Source organism: Calonectris borealis, chromosome 27 (assembly GCF_964195595.1).
Source record: "Calonectris borealis chromosome 27, bCalBor7.hap1.2, whole genome shotgun sequence".
Lineage (NCBI taxonomy): Eukaryota > Metazoa > Chordata > Aves > Procellariiformes > Procellariidae > Calonectris > Calonectris borealis.
Window position 1 is genome coordinate 1,968,641 of NC_134338.1, and position 15,489 is coordinate 1,984,129.

A 15,489-nucleotide genomic window follows, 5' to 3' on the forward strand; every position below is an offset into this window, starting at 1 on the left:
GTAGCCAGCACACAGTAACTTCTTAAGCCACTCCAGCCAGCTGCTCAGAAAAACATCCAATTACGCTCTCTCACTACATATATAAGCAGACAGAAAGCTTCAGTTGCGTGCAAATTTTTTTCTACGTTAAAAGTTCATTTCAAATCAGTTTAAGAATTCATCTGAACTTGTACAAATTTTTTAGTCATATTTACAAATCACTTTAAAACGTTAATACAAGTTTAATTATATCTGCAAAATTGGTGTGATTTTTCACTTGAGGTCCTATGGTGAGACTAAGTGAATGTGTATGCTTCCACTTTATTATCTGCGGAAGAAATGAAGAGGTTGACTTAAATCCAAATTAAGAAGGCTTAGGCTAATGCATTTTTACACTATTCCCATGGAAGTGGAAAAAAACTGTACTATGACCCCTAACACGGACATTTTCTCCCAGCTCACTATATCACTGTTTCACCAAGTGTATGTAACAAATTGATGCTAATAACATTCTCGCTTTGATCCATTTAGCTGCTGTGCAATTTGCAAAATTGTGAAGCGCACGTCACATTAAAGAAAAAAAAAAAACAAACAAAAACATGAATTGTTTATTCTGAGCTGTTTGCACTTCATTTAAAACCCATACCCTGACAGCGGAAACTAAAATTGTCTTTAGTGTAATACCTGGAGCAGCTCTGCGTGGAGGAGGAGAGTGTATGCTGCCTCTGTGAAGTTCTCACAGTCTGTGTGCAGGTCCCGGAGTTTATATAGATACCTAAATAAACGAAAAGCAATTGTTACTTGATGCGAAGGACTCCTGTATCAGTGTACAGAACACCAACAGAAATAAAGGCTTCTATACAGGTTTACGGAGGGAAACAGCCTACCTGATATAAATGTCCTCCCGTTTCTTCTCCTTATAAAAATTCTGCAAAGAATAGAAAAAAGTCCAACTTTTACAATGTAAAGCGCCATGCATTTGCATAATCATCTCTAGACAAGTAACTTAAGCATCAGTTTTAGATATTTCAAAGATCTTTGCTGTCATTTTGCCTACTTAGGTGCATATATCCCTGCAACCATCCCTTTAACATAAGGTGGGGCTACTATCACCTCTAGAAAAGTCAAAGAGAGAAAGTGACTTATCCAAAGTTGTATAGGCTCTTTGCAGTGGAACAGGGACTTAAGCCCACATTTCCCAAACTACCAGCTAGCCATCTTTCCTGTCTGTATTTCAGGGCTTCAGATTACCCTGTAGACAAGGGCCAGCCATGTGACTTGATTTTGGATTGTACATCTTTCTACATTTTATAGCTGTCAATGGCTGGTAGCCTGACTTAGGCCCATCATTAACCAGAAATGGCATAAAGAATTACTTAAAATCCTACAAAAAAAAAAATCCTTCAGAATCCACAAAAGCCAGGTCAGTAAAGAAGCACCCGTATCCAAATCCAGCCTTCTCCATACCAGCACATTGACAGTGCAGCTCATGCGGTTCTCCTTGCTTTCATCATGCATGATCGTCCTGTAGTCCAGCAGGTTCTCTAGCAGGCTGCTGACCAGCAAAGCAAACACTTCTCCAGAAGTAGACAGATATTTATGCTTCCGACAGTGCTCCAAGAGGCTGCAGATACATCCAGAGAGACGGAAGGGAATACTCAGTTACAGTTCTGAGCGGTGGTAAGTAGAACTTCAGTGTAAATTACCCAAACAGCCACTCAGCTAACCGAGTCAAATATGTTTCCTGAACAGAGACTCTCACAGTGCAGAACAGCATACCACACCCCCAGACCTCAGATACCCAAGTCAGGCAGGTCAAAGCCTTGCTTGTTGATCAAAAACCTGGGTTCTATTGTTGGTGCTAAAAGAAGGCTGATTTTGCTTTAACTTTGAGCCTGCTGTTCTCAGGCTTTTCCACTTACAAGCCCCCTTGCCAGTTTAGCACCTGCCTCTGGGCTTTCATCTCCAAGGTTAGGGTAGTTGTGCAAGTTGCTGCTCCAGAATAAAAGCATCATTTTAAGGCAATCAGTCTCAGAATATCCCATATAGCATTAAGATCACTGTCAACTGCACTGTCTCCCTATTCACTGGAGTAATGAATTAGGATTTCTTTGCATTAGAAAAATAGCCAACTAAGCTGTAAAGAAGAGTGTCCATGTTATTTATAAAACTTACAGTTTCTCCAGCAAAACCTTGTACTGTTCGTCCCCTCGGCCACCCTCCACTTCCTGGTCCAGCTTGGTTATCAACTCATTTTCAAACTGAAAAGGCAAAAACCCACAATCAAATAGACAGCAACTCTCAAGAGTGTGGTCTGAACATTAGTAATGCTTGTGGCTGGTGTTTCTGAACTGACCTGCCATTCGACACTGGTTTTACAAGCCAAGCTAGAGGACGCTTTCATTGTTGGAGCAGAATAAAAATGGTAAGTAGCCAAGATGACAAGATTGGTGCAAGGAAATAGAAGTCCTCCCTCTCTCATCCTACAGTCACTGGAAAGTCACGCTCTGGGGTAACGCTTCCCCTTTTCCTCCATCGATTAGCAGTTCAGTTTTGCTAGGATGGAGAAGCATCTTAGCAGCCAGCTTACAGATGATAATGGTCATTCACTCACCCTGAAGAAACTGAACTACTACCATCAGTTAACGGCAAGTCACAACCCTCTGGCCATCATAAACACTTGTGACTACTAATCAAAGCAACTTCTCATGATGCAAGGACCAAGTCCTGTGTGATTATCTGTCTAGCCATGAAGATATGCCCTGTTACGTGCAAGCAGGTCAAGTACATAATCTCAGTTGTAGCTAGTATACAAATACCACTGGAATGGAAAATCCATGCCACACGCATCCTGCTTCCTTCTACTGATTCCAAAAACCCCTGAGACCCTGGGGCCAACCACACCAAAGACTGATGACCCCAAGGGAAGAAAGATCCCGCATGCACACTGAAGCTGGGGTCTAAGCTGGTGTGAGGATGGTGCTTAGGGAGATGCACGTCACATTTGACAACAGTCTGAAATGCCAAGGTGGCTGCCTTTTGGATGGATGGCTCCTACCCATCTCCAGGGAGAAGACTGCCTACAGCATAACTATAGTGTCCCCTGCCTGCCAGTTGAGATGTTAATGTCTGTTATCCCCAGAGGAACAGCTGGAAGAATAAGTCCTTAGAAACTGCAGTGAAAACTTAACCTCAGGGCAAAAGCAAAGCTCCTCTTTTTCCTTCCTTACTTTCTGGTGCTAACTCAGTAGCAATAAAAGGTAACTTCTGGAGAAATTAGCACAGTGTTGGAACTCAGGGATCCAGGTTCTGTTCCCTGCTCTGTCCTTTTACTTGTGTAGCCTCAAGCAAATCGTGTCTGTCCTTTGTATCACTGTTCTGCTTTCCATAATGGTGGCATCAGTATTCACAAGTATGTTGTCAAATTTGAAGTTAATGAGGGATTAGTCAGTATGTAAGCAACTACATAGTCCTAACACTTGACTGTCCAGCAATTTTCTTTATAGTAACTTACATTTACAGCCAAAGATCTGTCTTGGGGGAATTTATACTGTTACTATAAATGTAAATAGACATTACTTTTTAGAGTACTCTCTTAGGGTCTCCAAATTGCTTCACAATTTAGATGTGGGTATTCACACATCTGCAAATGCAGAAAGGTATGAAAACACAGGAATTCATTAATTATCAAAGTCATGCAAAGGTACAGTCAGGGACAGAACTGAAGAGTCCTGACTCCTACAAACCACTTAACAATAACTTCCCAAAGCGTTTGGCACAATGTTTGTTTTGTGTGGGGTTTTTTTGTTTGTTTTGTTTTTGTTTAAGTGTTCTCTTCTCCTTCTTGCCCAATGCATACTGCAGAACATCTGTACTGAAGACACCAGGCTCCCTTACCATATGGAAGTTTCTGTTCCCACTGAAGTTAAACTCGCACTGCATCATATCAAAGAAGATGGGAATGGTAGCTTTCCGTAGCTCAGGCTCTGGGACCAGGGTTACCTCCAGGATTGGGCCTACCATTGCCGGAATGAATTTTATTTTGTGGGGACCTGCAAGAAAGTCAAAGTCAGATACATGCTAATGGCAGGATTTGGATATCCAAATGTTTAAGCACATTATTCATATAAAATAAAGACCATAAACCACAGACATTCTGCCTAGAATGCATATTTTATGTGGATAATGACTACTTAAGGTAGAATTAACATGTTACAGGCTCCAAAATTCAGGAATAGTCCAAGAAAATAAATGAACTGAATGCATGCAATGTTGCAAATCACAAAGGCTCTCTGAAAAATTCTACTCTTGTCCTTCATATGGTAGAACATCCTTTATAAGGAATCTAAGAAATTACCTCAGCAGCTGATGTGAGAAAAGATTAGTTTTTGCAAGCTATTCACAGAAAAAGGAAAAGAGATTTTGTGCTCTGAAACAGCTGAACCTTAAGCCTATTTCCCCACATTAAACATGAGCAGCTTTTATAAAGAAATAAAGGATTTGAAAGCCAGCTTGAGAGCTTGAATAAAGATAATTCTTTGGCTGGAACTCACCCAGGTTATACCACATATCCCTTATTTTGAAGCCAATTTCTTTCCTCATGTCCCCATACCTAGAAAAAAGTATTAGAAAGAAAAAGATTAAGAAGTCCTACGCACTGAAATTACCTTTGCAAAGTTGCTGAAGAAATTTAATGGCAAAATCACAGAAATCTATTACCCTCTCCTTAAAAAAACCCACCACACACAAACCTGAATATGCTGGGCATTTATACCAAGGGGTCTCACAGACTGTATTCCGTACTAAGAGTCTACCAAGAAGTTCCTCAATATTACATACCTTTTGTTAGATGTTTACTTCATCTTTTTTCTTCCTTACCCTGCCCAGCACTAATGCTCAATGCACAGAGGAAGAGAAGGGCCATATGCTATTATGGCAGATGACTGCAGACTCCCTGAGAGCAGAATAAAGCTGCGGTCCTGCTGCTTCATGCAATTCTACCCAGAATTTTATTGTATTTGGTGTTCTTCCCTAAAGCTTTAACTGCTGACATTGCGAGAATGCAAGAATATTTAATTACCAGGCTTCTTAAAGCCTTCATTATTGCAGAAAAAAGATGGCAAACATTAACTATGTATGCCCTAACAAAATTCTATGTCAAGATCTACAAATATATTTACGCATTTGATTCCAGCTAAATGCAGCAGTAAAAGCTATTCAGTGTCTTTGCGAATTTGGCCAAATTAGTAAAAATTACTACTTTTGGGTTGATGAATGCCTCTGAACTGCTCTCGCTTTTGAAACAGAAAAAGCAAAGAGAGGGGACTAAAAAGTTGCAGAGCTTTTAGGATTCTTGCTTACCTACCTTTCATAATGGCTGAGGAACTGCATAAGGTATTGCTTTGGGAACTACGGCAAGCCTTCTGTTACAGATCTTACAGTGGAAAGAATCTTTTGGGACTGTGCTTAAATTGAGCTCAAACAGCTCAGAATCTGTCCGTCCAGACTTAGACATCCACAGTGTAAAGACCTGACATCTGTCCTAGTCACCCCTCCTCCCTTTATCATCGTTCATTAATCAAACACTTCCCTGGCATGCTTCATCTCATTCTGAGATTGTATGGGGTATGTCTGGAACAGTACAAATGAAGCTTCTTAAAAGCAAAAAGGCCTGGCAACTTTTTAAATGTAAACTCACTTCTTGATAATTTTGTTGCGTTTGGCTTGTGAGAAGGTCTCCAGCTGGAGGGATTCATGAGTGAGAAAGGCCACTGCCAAATGGAAATAGTTATTCCAGAGCTGTGGAAGAGAAACAAGTCTAAAACAGGAGAAGACAAAGGAAAAGCAACAACCAACACAACAGGGCTACACAGCCCCAAATGCTGTGGACATAACACAAAAGTGTTAATGAGGAAGCTTGCCAACAGTGAGCTGGCAGATGAGTGAGTTCTCAGCCATGGCAGGCAAGCCAGAAGCATACAGCAACTTAAAATTTCTCACTCTTTTTATCTTGTACTTTCCAACTAAGGAAGTGACAGTGGGTAACCCATACAGTATTTTGTTCTTAACTAGTCAAGCACAAATCAGCTATAGTCAGCATGCTGCTCAACTTCACCTTGTAAAGCCTGCAGCAGATGCATTTGCTTGCAACTTATTGCTGCACTAACCACAGGTCTGTAATTCAGAACTGCTCTGCATGCAGCTGCTTTTCTATAAGGGACTATGGACATTTTCCATGGGCATGCTCCATATCAACAAATCTGTTAACAGTGGGATTTGTTTGTTATTCCTGCCTTTCAGGACTGGGGTCCCTCAGAAAATCCAGAAACAATGGAACTATTACCTGGAGTTCAAAATTTGCTTGATCCAGAAAGAAACGGTTGAGTACAGCGGTAAATTGGTTCACCGCCCGGAGGAAAACCCTGGGAGAGATAAAAAACAGCAAATAAAAGGTGGCTCTTGAAAAACTAACATTGCAGTTCTGGGTTTATGACTCCTACATGTAAGCCCAGGAAACAAGAACAGATCCTCCCAAACAAGACAGGTATTCCTCTGCAATGCTATTTCACCTCTTTCCCAGTAGAGGGACATTCAGGGAAAGTCATTCCTCTGTTTCTGAGCAAAAGAAACCTTGACTGGAGGCGGAGGAAAACCAAAACACTTTTTGGGTTATCCAATCTCTTTGACAGTGCAGTGTCATTCCAGATGGTAGATTCTCTTAAGTTTAGCCTATCCTCACCACTGAAGCATTCAAATAACTTGCCACTTCCATGCCCTTCTCCACACCGCACCCCTACGACACAGTGGAGCTACGCTGCCTCCATTTTGAAGATGACTTGCGTGACTGTGCCATGCAAACAGGCATTACGTGCTTGCTGTTTCTTCATTCTTTCTTCATTCTGTCCCCACTTCTGCTGATACCGCCTGGGGGAACACTAAACTTGCAGGCGTATGGGCCCTGCTGTGCTGTGGATAGCAGGTTTTGGCCATGCTTTGCTATCTAGCACAGTAGACGGTGAGCCAAAGCCATTCAAACTGTACAGACTTAGCAGGAGAGACTGTCTCACGCAAGGCCAAACAAAGTCCACAGCAGAGGACAGAAGTGAACCTGCGTAGTTCTAGTTTACAGGCCAGCACACTAAACCCTAGACCACACTTATGTCCAACTCTAGCTTTATGTTTGCCATGCGATTCCCCCAGAATTGAAACCAAAAAGGCTTCTCTGATTTATGCTGCACCCTCCAGCAGGTAAGTGACTGGATGAAAGACTGCATGGTTTTGATTGTGTGCAGGAGAAAAAAGATTTCCAGTTCTGTCAATAGAAATGTGCAGGCACTACCATTTACTGAAATCTAATTTAAATCACCCTGAAACCGTAAAAGAAAATAAGCCTATGTAACTCCAGTGATTTGCAAGCCTGCCTGTGTGAGTCACCCTCCTTTCAGAACCAGAAAGGGTCCAAAGCAGCAGCAAGACTTAAAATAGCAGCAACTATATACCTGCTCTGCATCATATTCATGACCATCCAGTCAGCTGCATAGACATTTTTTCCAATCAGATCCTTAAACATAATGAATGTTTCCATCAGGAAGTCCTGTTGGAAAAATAAAAGCCACAGCCCATCAGGTTGAATATAGTAGTCTTTTATCCACATCAAAATATAGGGAAATGCAAATGTTTACAATTGCATTGATTAATGACTGCATTGATTAGCAATCAATACACTGTACCTCCTAAGAAGGATCTCTTATTGTGTGGGTATATTCCAATAACTAAATTATTTCTGACATCTCATCCATTCAATTACAGAAGGAGAAATAATTCCACAGAACATGTTGATCTGTTTAATTAAATCTGTCTTTACTGTTTTGAATTAAGCTATGTTGTAGGGAGTTCCGGCGCAGAAGTTGGATTAAAAAGCAAAATCAATATTCAAGGACTTGTTTCCAAACGTCTGAATGATGACAGTGTAACAGCCCTATACAGTATCTTCTATAAAGATGGAAATTATAATGTATTCTCACTTCCCCAATTCGTCAAGTCTTTTCTGGTCCAGTTTAAGAAGGATAGTTAAACAGAGGTAGTGAACATGCTGTCAGACACGTGGTTTAGAACATTATAGTAGAAAAGGCACTTTTTGCACAAACAGTAAACTGCTCCAAACAAAGCTATATCACACCTTAACACTTGGGCAATGCAAGGTTGAATTGTAGAACAAGAAAAAAGGAAAAGAAGAGAGATGAGCAGAAGAAGGTAACATCAAGAATATTGATCTCTATATTGTGGTCTCTACAGATATAAATGCTACCTATGAGCATTTAAATGGATTCTATTCTCTACAAAGACAGCACATTAGCATTCAAAAATGAGGGGGACACAAAGAAGGTCACATGAGAAATCACCACCTTGCAAAGATCATCAGCCAAAAAAAAAAAAAAATCCTGTTGAGGTGAACAGTTTGCTCTAAAGAATTGGCAAACGACATCGATGTAGAGACAGAAATGGGCATTTGGTGCTGCCTCAGTAAAAATCCCTTAGGCATTATTAAATCAGAGCTTGATGGAAAGGTTTGGACTTGACATGGGGCACCTTGAAGATGTGAATTAACTTATAACAATGTTAAACCAACCCAGTAATGGTGCCATGCCAGGGCTAAAAATACCAAAGCAAATAAAACCCAACAATAAACCACAAAAATAAAAACAGTTTTTGCAGTAAAACAAAATGCAATGTTCTATTGGTATTAACAACTACTTCACCACCACAAACATGGGCTTGCTTCTGTAGATTTAAGGATTTGTAAAGATTAGATTACAAATTGTTATTTTCTATCAGTACCTGTTTAAATGATATGCGGGTGGTTTTAATGATTGTATAATTCACCCTCTGGATATGTCTTCATGTAGAAGCTTTACGAATACACACAGAAATACAAAAGAAATATTCTCCTATTTGAGTCAGAAGATGCAGAACTACATGGTAAAACAAGACATCTTCAAACTTGCAAGCTGAGCTTCAATCTGAAGTTTACATTTAAGCACCTGTTTAACCTTACCTTGAACTTAAGTTACAATGGTCTCCTACTAGCTCAACTGCTCTTCAGGAAAAAGAAAAAATTCTGAACTGAGGCCCACTCGACATAAAATTTGTTTCAATTCCGCCCTGAATCCACCTTTTTCCGAAATCCATCAGATTTGTCTTCCTAGCACCCTTCTTCCTTAGACACATTATTTTTATTTTCACTCATTTACTTGACGAATACTAGCAGAATTCTTGAATCTACTTAATTTTGTTTTTTCTTCCTTCACAAAAAATTACTTGGGTAATATAAAAAGCAATTCTAAAACTAGATGATGAGTGCTCTCTATAGACAATGCAGCCAAGTGGCTTTTTAGATGCAGAAGTGACAGAAATGTGTGTGTCCTGTAGGTGGCTATGTTGCTCAACAGATTGCAAGCAATTCCAACTGCACAGGGAAAGAGAGATCACCTTGCCACCCAAAATGAATTACAAACACCTTCTTGTGGTTTTTGTTCTAGCTTTTACAGGAAGAACACAACTCCAGACTCTTCCCCAGCCAGTATTTAAATAAGCAAGCACTTCTAAGTTGCAAAACAAGGAGTATGGGGACAAAAAAGCCAGAACAGTTGCTGTGTCATGCTTCAGATACTTGCATAAATGCTGGTTTTGGTTCTGACTTGTTCTGGGCAGTCTGGGGAAAAATCTGGACAGAGCTGTTAATTCCAAGGGCCTCAAAAAAAAAACCAACCAAAATGTTTCACCTGGTTTCATATTGAAAGTCTTTGGGGACATGAATTGTACACACTTTTTAACATGGAGGGAATTTTGCACTGCTGCCCACTAAAGCAAGACTAAAGCATTTAATTAAACTCTAGAGGAGGAGAAAGAATTAGAAAGAAGTAGACAAAGAGAACAGGATCACAAAGAGATACAGTGAGAGCAAGAGAGGGGAAAATGCTTTTCCTTTTCATCTTCATTCACTCTTCTAGTTCCTGACTTTCTACTTGCACAGACTTAAATAGTCATTAAACGTGTTTTTACTCAATAGTACAAATGCTATTCTCAGGCTCTACTGAGTCAGCAACATCCACTGTGTATACCCAGCAGGGGTGATGTGAATATATCCCCAGTGGCTGTGGCATTTCGTGCCCATAAGTCATTGCTGATGAACACAGTATAATCACTCCAAACTGAATACAGTAACTTGAAATGACCTTTCAGAAGCAGAGTGTAATTCTTTATGGACTGAGCTAATCCCCCAGCCAGGCTGACTTACAATAATGTCCTGCCTGGTTTTGAAAGTATTGATGTAATGGTTGTAATGGAAATCATCCATCTGCCTCAGGATGGCTGTCATGCAGGCCACAAAAATACCCTAGAATAGGAAAAAACAAAACATTTTATTACTTTCCTGTATTAAGCACTGCAAGTTCAAAGCACGGCACATGCTTTCAGAGTTCTGCCTAATCAAATATCACTGATCACAATCCTGCTCATCTATGTCCTGACATCAGTCTGTGTGACTGTTTAGTCCTCTACCCCAAACCAGTCAAGACTTCTTAAATTTCAAGTATGAAGTCTGGGTATAACTTTCTTTCTCCCCAGGGATCACAGTTTGCAAGAAAAACACATCCTCAAAACAATGGCATATATATATTTATATATGTATACGAATCACTTCATTGTATCTTAAGGGTCTTTTCCAACCTAAATGATTTTATGATTCTATGATTTTCAAATTTACTATGGCCAACTCTAATTCTCACAGCTGACATATTGGTAATAGCATTAACTTGACCTTAGAGTTTTCAAAAGTAAGATATTGCTATATATGCCCAGCTCTTGACATTTCCATCTTTCTGTACATGGTAAATTAAAACATATCAACTTGCTTACACCTTCTAAGATGCCACACAGTAGTCAGAAATGCCCCTTAGAGATGCCTCATCCTTCAGCATTTAATCCTATTCAGCCAAGGTGACAAAAGAGCATTTCTTCAGCAAAGACTCCTTGTGTATTAGAACTGCACTGAAATCAAATTCCCTGTGCACAAGGGCCCAAAGGAACTTGAAATCACAGCCAACTGTGACTTAGTTCAAACTGCTGCTGGAATAGGACAATTTGTATCCTAATACCTGGTCTCAGAAAACCACCAAAAGCCCTGTTTCAGTGGCACAGAAGCCTTCAGTTCAGGAAACTGAAAGATGATTTCATAAACTGCTGCAACACACTGAAATCTCCCAGGAGAATAAATTCCACTATAACAAATGGTAAAGTAATAACTGAAGCAAGTAAAAGGCTCTCACAATGTGTGGAGACTGTCTGCTCATTCCAATCACTGTGCGGTTTATTCTCCTTAGCAGGCGTTCCATGATCAGCTGGATGTGGACAGCAGTGGGCCCCTGGGGATATTCAATAAGGAAAATCTGAGACAATTCTTAACGTATACTGTTCTATAGAGTGCTCCCTGTGTGGGAGGACTGCCCTAACAGTGGTTAATTGTTATTAGAGGATGCAAAAAAGGAGATTTAAAACACATGAGCAATCGATTCAAATACTGTAGGTGTACACTTGGTGGAGAGCTCGCGTAATTAATCTATACCAGCTTCGTTAGTTCATCCTGGCATAGCTAAACCAAACAGCTCTTCAGTTCAAACTGTTATTTTCACAGCAACTTAGAATCAATTTCCATGATTAATGTGGCAAGTAACTGTATTCTCCTGACTGAATAACGATCATTGTCCCTATTTCATAGCAGAGAAAACAAGAAACCAAATACTTTTATGACTTGCTCAAAATAATTCAACAAGCCACCGAAACATTTTGGTCCCTAGAAAGGAAAGTAATTGCTTTTTGTACTGTAGTGATAACCACTAATTCAACCTTTCATGGCTTCTTTTTAGACACAACTACTTTATGTGCAAGGAGATTCAAAGAACTATACAGCAATGCAACACAATTTCTGTAAACATCAGAACTTTGTAATTCTTTAAAGCACAAGTTGAGAACATTTCTTTGCCATAACTTCTCAAAACAAGAATTAACCTTAATTTGCACCCTTGACAGTTCATGCTCACCACATCTTTCCGATCCAGGACTTCAAGAACATTGCTAAGTAGCTGTGAGCAGGCCTCATGGTCAGGCTTGTTCGAATTGTCATCCAACTGGCCACTTAGCTGATCTATCAGTAGCGGCAGAAGAGCATCTCTGCATTCTAAAAGATGAAACAGAGCACCACATCTTGTTGGTATCAGAAAGTTCTTCAGCATTCAGTGTACCTGGGTACCACACAGTAGCTTTCTGCTCATAACTTTACCTTGGAACCAAGAGTGGCTTAAATCAACTTGAGTTACCACTAACAGACTAGAGAGAGTCATAAATAACCTGTAATTATATGTATTGCATCAAATAGCGCACTCTCACCTTCTGCCTCTTTCTAAATCAACACACTAGATCAGGATCCTACAGTGTTAGGCATTATATAAAGACTGAGCAGCAAAAAAAGTTTCAGTTGTTCCATGGCAAAGAATATTTCTAAAGATAGATTTAACGGTAGACTACCACTGATGACTGACATAAAGGACGTGAACTTGAAAGCCATTTCTATTTTTAAGAGCATATGGCCCCATGCAGAATCCACAGACTTCAATTTGCTACTTACCGGACTGTTTAAAGAGATCACTCTCGACTATCTTGGTCATGCAGTTTAGCTTCTGTCGAACTAACTGGTTGTCGGGAATACTTTGGATAAACTTGCTGAAGAGGACACTAGTGTGCAAACCACAAAGTAAGCAGATGGTAAGCATTTTCACCCAATGTGATTCCATCCTACACTTACGCTGTCCTGCACCTGGGCAAGTCAGGCAGTTTTGTCACTGTGTGGACAGGTTACCTGGAAGCAGTCTCCAGGCAAATTACTGTGGAGCCCTAACTTATTTTCAAGAAACTCAGCACAAAACTTCTACTAAAACTGAACAGTATGCAGAAACTGCAGGCTTAAACCTCTTAAAATGAAGCTTGCATCCCAAGACACACTAGGTATTATCACAAAAGCTTATAAATAGGCAATACCATCTGCCCTCCAGTGCCAGCATAAGATAATACTTACTTTCACACAAAATGAAAGCAGAATTTTGCAAAGCTTCAGCAGACCACTGCTGAAACTTGAAACACTGCTATATACAAGAACATATCCTTCCAGATGCCCCTTTCATCAAGAGTGATGACTCATTTCAATCTGAGATGCCATTAAATTAAATTCCATGTACATTTGCTGTCTGTCTACTGTTTACGAGCAAATTATTTGTGTCAGAACAAGAAGGCATGGTTGGGAGGTTCTGGGCAAAGCTATGAACACCAAAGAACAGAAATCCACAGAGTGTTGTGAATTTCCTGAATAAATACAACTTTTGTTTTTCTGACCAAGGCTGTGCCTTTGTCACACATTTCAGTTTACCTCAGAAGCAATCATTAAGAATTGGTGGAAACTTGCATAACATTTCAACATATCACTCCCCAGTCCTCAAATTCTGGTTTTCAGTAAAATCTCAAAGTTCCTAAGAAAGAGCAGTTGAGATGCATGGATTCCTTTGAACTAAACTGACTTCCTTTAAAGCCCTGCAAGCGCTTCCCCAAATTCATGCACAGTATGTGCATCACCATGTCATAATCAGATTGGCTGTTTTTAGGAAAGTTTCCAAAATTCTTCCCAACAGATGAGCTGGGTTTAGAGGACAACAAACTTAACATGGTTACCTGAGCTCAACAGGGTCAAATACTAGTTTGACATCATTTATGATGCTTGGCAAATACTTTAAAGCTGCACCCTGCAAGAAAAAAAAAACCAAACACGGACGTGAAACACACATGGAAACTGAGTTAGACTAGCTAGTTCATTCTAAAAGGGTGTAAAGTCTCAACAACATAGCTTACATGGCAAATCTAGTTTTTGTCAAGAGCAAATATGTGGACACCTGTACAGAACTGGCTTAAGATCAAATTTATGCATCCAAAGAGCCTCCAGCACATTTGCAGTGCAGGGCGGAAAAGGTGAAGGAGGAAGGATTCGTAGCCAAGTTCTTTAGTTTTTGCAAACATCCTGCAGTTCCAGGGATTAAGCTCCTTACAGTCTGACATGAAAAGCACTCTTCAGTTAAACTGACTCAGTGTTCTGCATACTTTAGCATGTCCACATACACATTAATAAATTATCTAGGTACTAGTATGGCTTTCATAAGTGTAGCATCCAGACAACTAGGTGCAACAGCAACTAAAGGTCTCTGTGATGTTCTACGGCTGCTGCCAGCAGATACTCTGACTGCATGAGAATCAAAGCAGGGCTTTAAATCACCCAAGTGCTAATTAAAAGTTTAGAATCAATCTTTCCTTTAAACAGAGAAAAGCATGTTGGCTAGAAGAACTGAAATAAAGTAAGCAAGCTAAAGGCCTCATTGTCTTTAGCAATTTAGCAGCTGTTGCATGGTTGCTCGGCTCCTCCTCAGAGCATAAACAGAAGGTTCATAATGCAGTTCACACCAGAAAAACAAGCAAGTATAAAATCTAAGCTACATTTAGAAATCATTTGTTTTTTCATTACTTTCATTCCCAGCATTACATTGATTTTTGCAGTAGTTTAACATTTCTATCTCCATCAAGCTTGGTGTTACTAGTTGAAGTGTCTTCCACACTGCAATAGATTACATCTTCCATTGGTTGTTAGCTTTCATCCCAGCAGGTGCTGAAGGGTTTTCAGCAAAGCCACAGATCTCATCTTTATTTGATAAACTTTGGGGTTTAAATATTCCTTTCCTGCCACACACAGTTCATTAAAACAGACATTCAGAGGTGGTCTGACTCATTTGAATGGGTTTTACGTGCCTCAAAGCTTGTCCCTTTTTCTGCCTTTCCCTCTCGCAATTGTATCAGTTGATCTAATAAAAGATATTACCTCTCCCTGCAAACTATGCATACCTTAATCTTCACAGCCTCCTCTAAAGGCCGGTCCATGAGGACATTGAAGGAGAGGAACAGCCTGCGTATTGCATCATTAAATTCATCCCCATCTTCACTTTTCCCATAAAACCTATAAAGAACAGAAAGAGCTAGTTACACACATAAATCTAGGCTAACAGTGTCATAGTAGCTGAAATATGATTTTATTCCGTCGAACAACATCTTAAAGCAGTCTCCTTCTACAAAGCCATGAGTGTAAAAATGGCATTGGAGATTCTGCAGTAATTTCCTGCTGAAATCTGTTATAAGGGAAAAGCTGCACTTCTTGAACTGCCATTGCATCAAACTCTGCTTGGGTTCCAAGAATCAAGTAGCTCATTCTGTATTAAACAAAAAAGCCAGAATGAACATGAGGAAAGGATTCCAAACATGTTTTGAGACTATGGTAAAACCACTGTCATTGACCATATCCTAACTAGACAATGTGTCACCTTCATCTCACCTAACAAGTAACCATGCGTGCATTTGTTTCTTGAA

At 39.9% G+C, this 15,489-nt stretch overlaps 1 protein-coding gene across 1 annotated transcript in view; it reads right to left on the bottom strand.

Annotated features, from left to right (window-relative positions):
• Nucleotides 1–15,489, bottom strand: part of DOCK5 (dedicator of cytokinesis 5) — a 69,330-nt gene that overhangs the window by 24,663 nt on the left and 29,178 nt on the right. The window contains exons 22-36 of the mRNA XM_075174625.1: nucleotides 14,971–15,082; nucleotides 13,756–13,826; nucleotides 12,662–12,768; nucleotides 12,078–12,214; nucleotides 11,307–11,402; nucleotides 10,277–10,375; nucleotides 7,479–7,573; nucleotides 6,323–6,401; nucleotides 5,678–5,778; nucleotides 4,533–4,591; nucleotides 3,877–4,031; nucleotides 2,155–2,240; nucleotides 1,447–1,603; nucleotides 867–907; nucleotides 664–754 (exon numbers count right to left, since the gene is read on the bottom strand). Of these exons, the coding sequence (XP_075030726.1) occupies nucleotides 664–754; nucleotides 867–907; nucleotides 1,447–1,603; nucleotides 2,155–2,240; nucleotides 3,877–4,031; nucleotides 4,533–4,591; nucleotides 5,678–5,778; nucleotides 6,323–6,401; nucleotides 7,479–7,573; nucleotides 10,277–10,375; nucleotides 11,307–11,402; nucleotides 12,078–12,214; nucleotides 12,662–12,768; nucleotides 13,756–13,826; nucleotides 14,971–15,082 (1,486 nt within the window). The remainder of the gene's footprint in view (nucleotides 1–663; nucleotides 755–866; nucleotides 908–1,446; nucleotides 1,604–2,154; nucleotides 2,241–3,876; nucleotides 4,032–4,532; nucleotides 4,592–5,677; nucleotides 5,779–6,322; nucleotides 6,402–7,478; nucleotides 7,574–10,276; nucleotides 10,376–11,306; nucleotides 11,403–12,077; nucleotides 12,215–12,661; nucleotides 12,769–13,755; nucleotides 13,827–14,970; nucleotides 15,083–15,489) is intronic.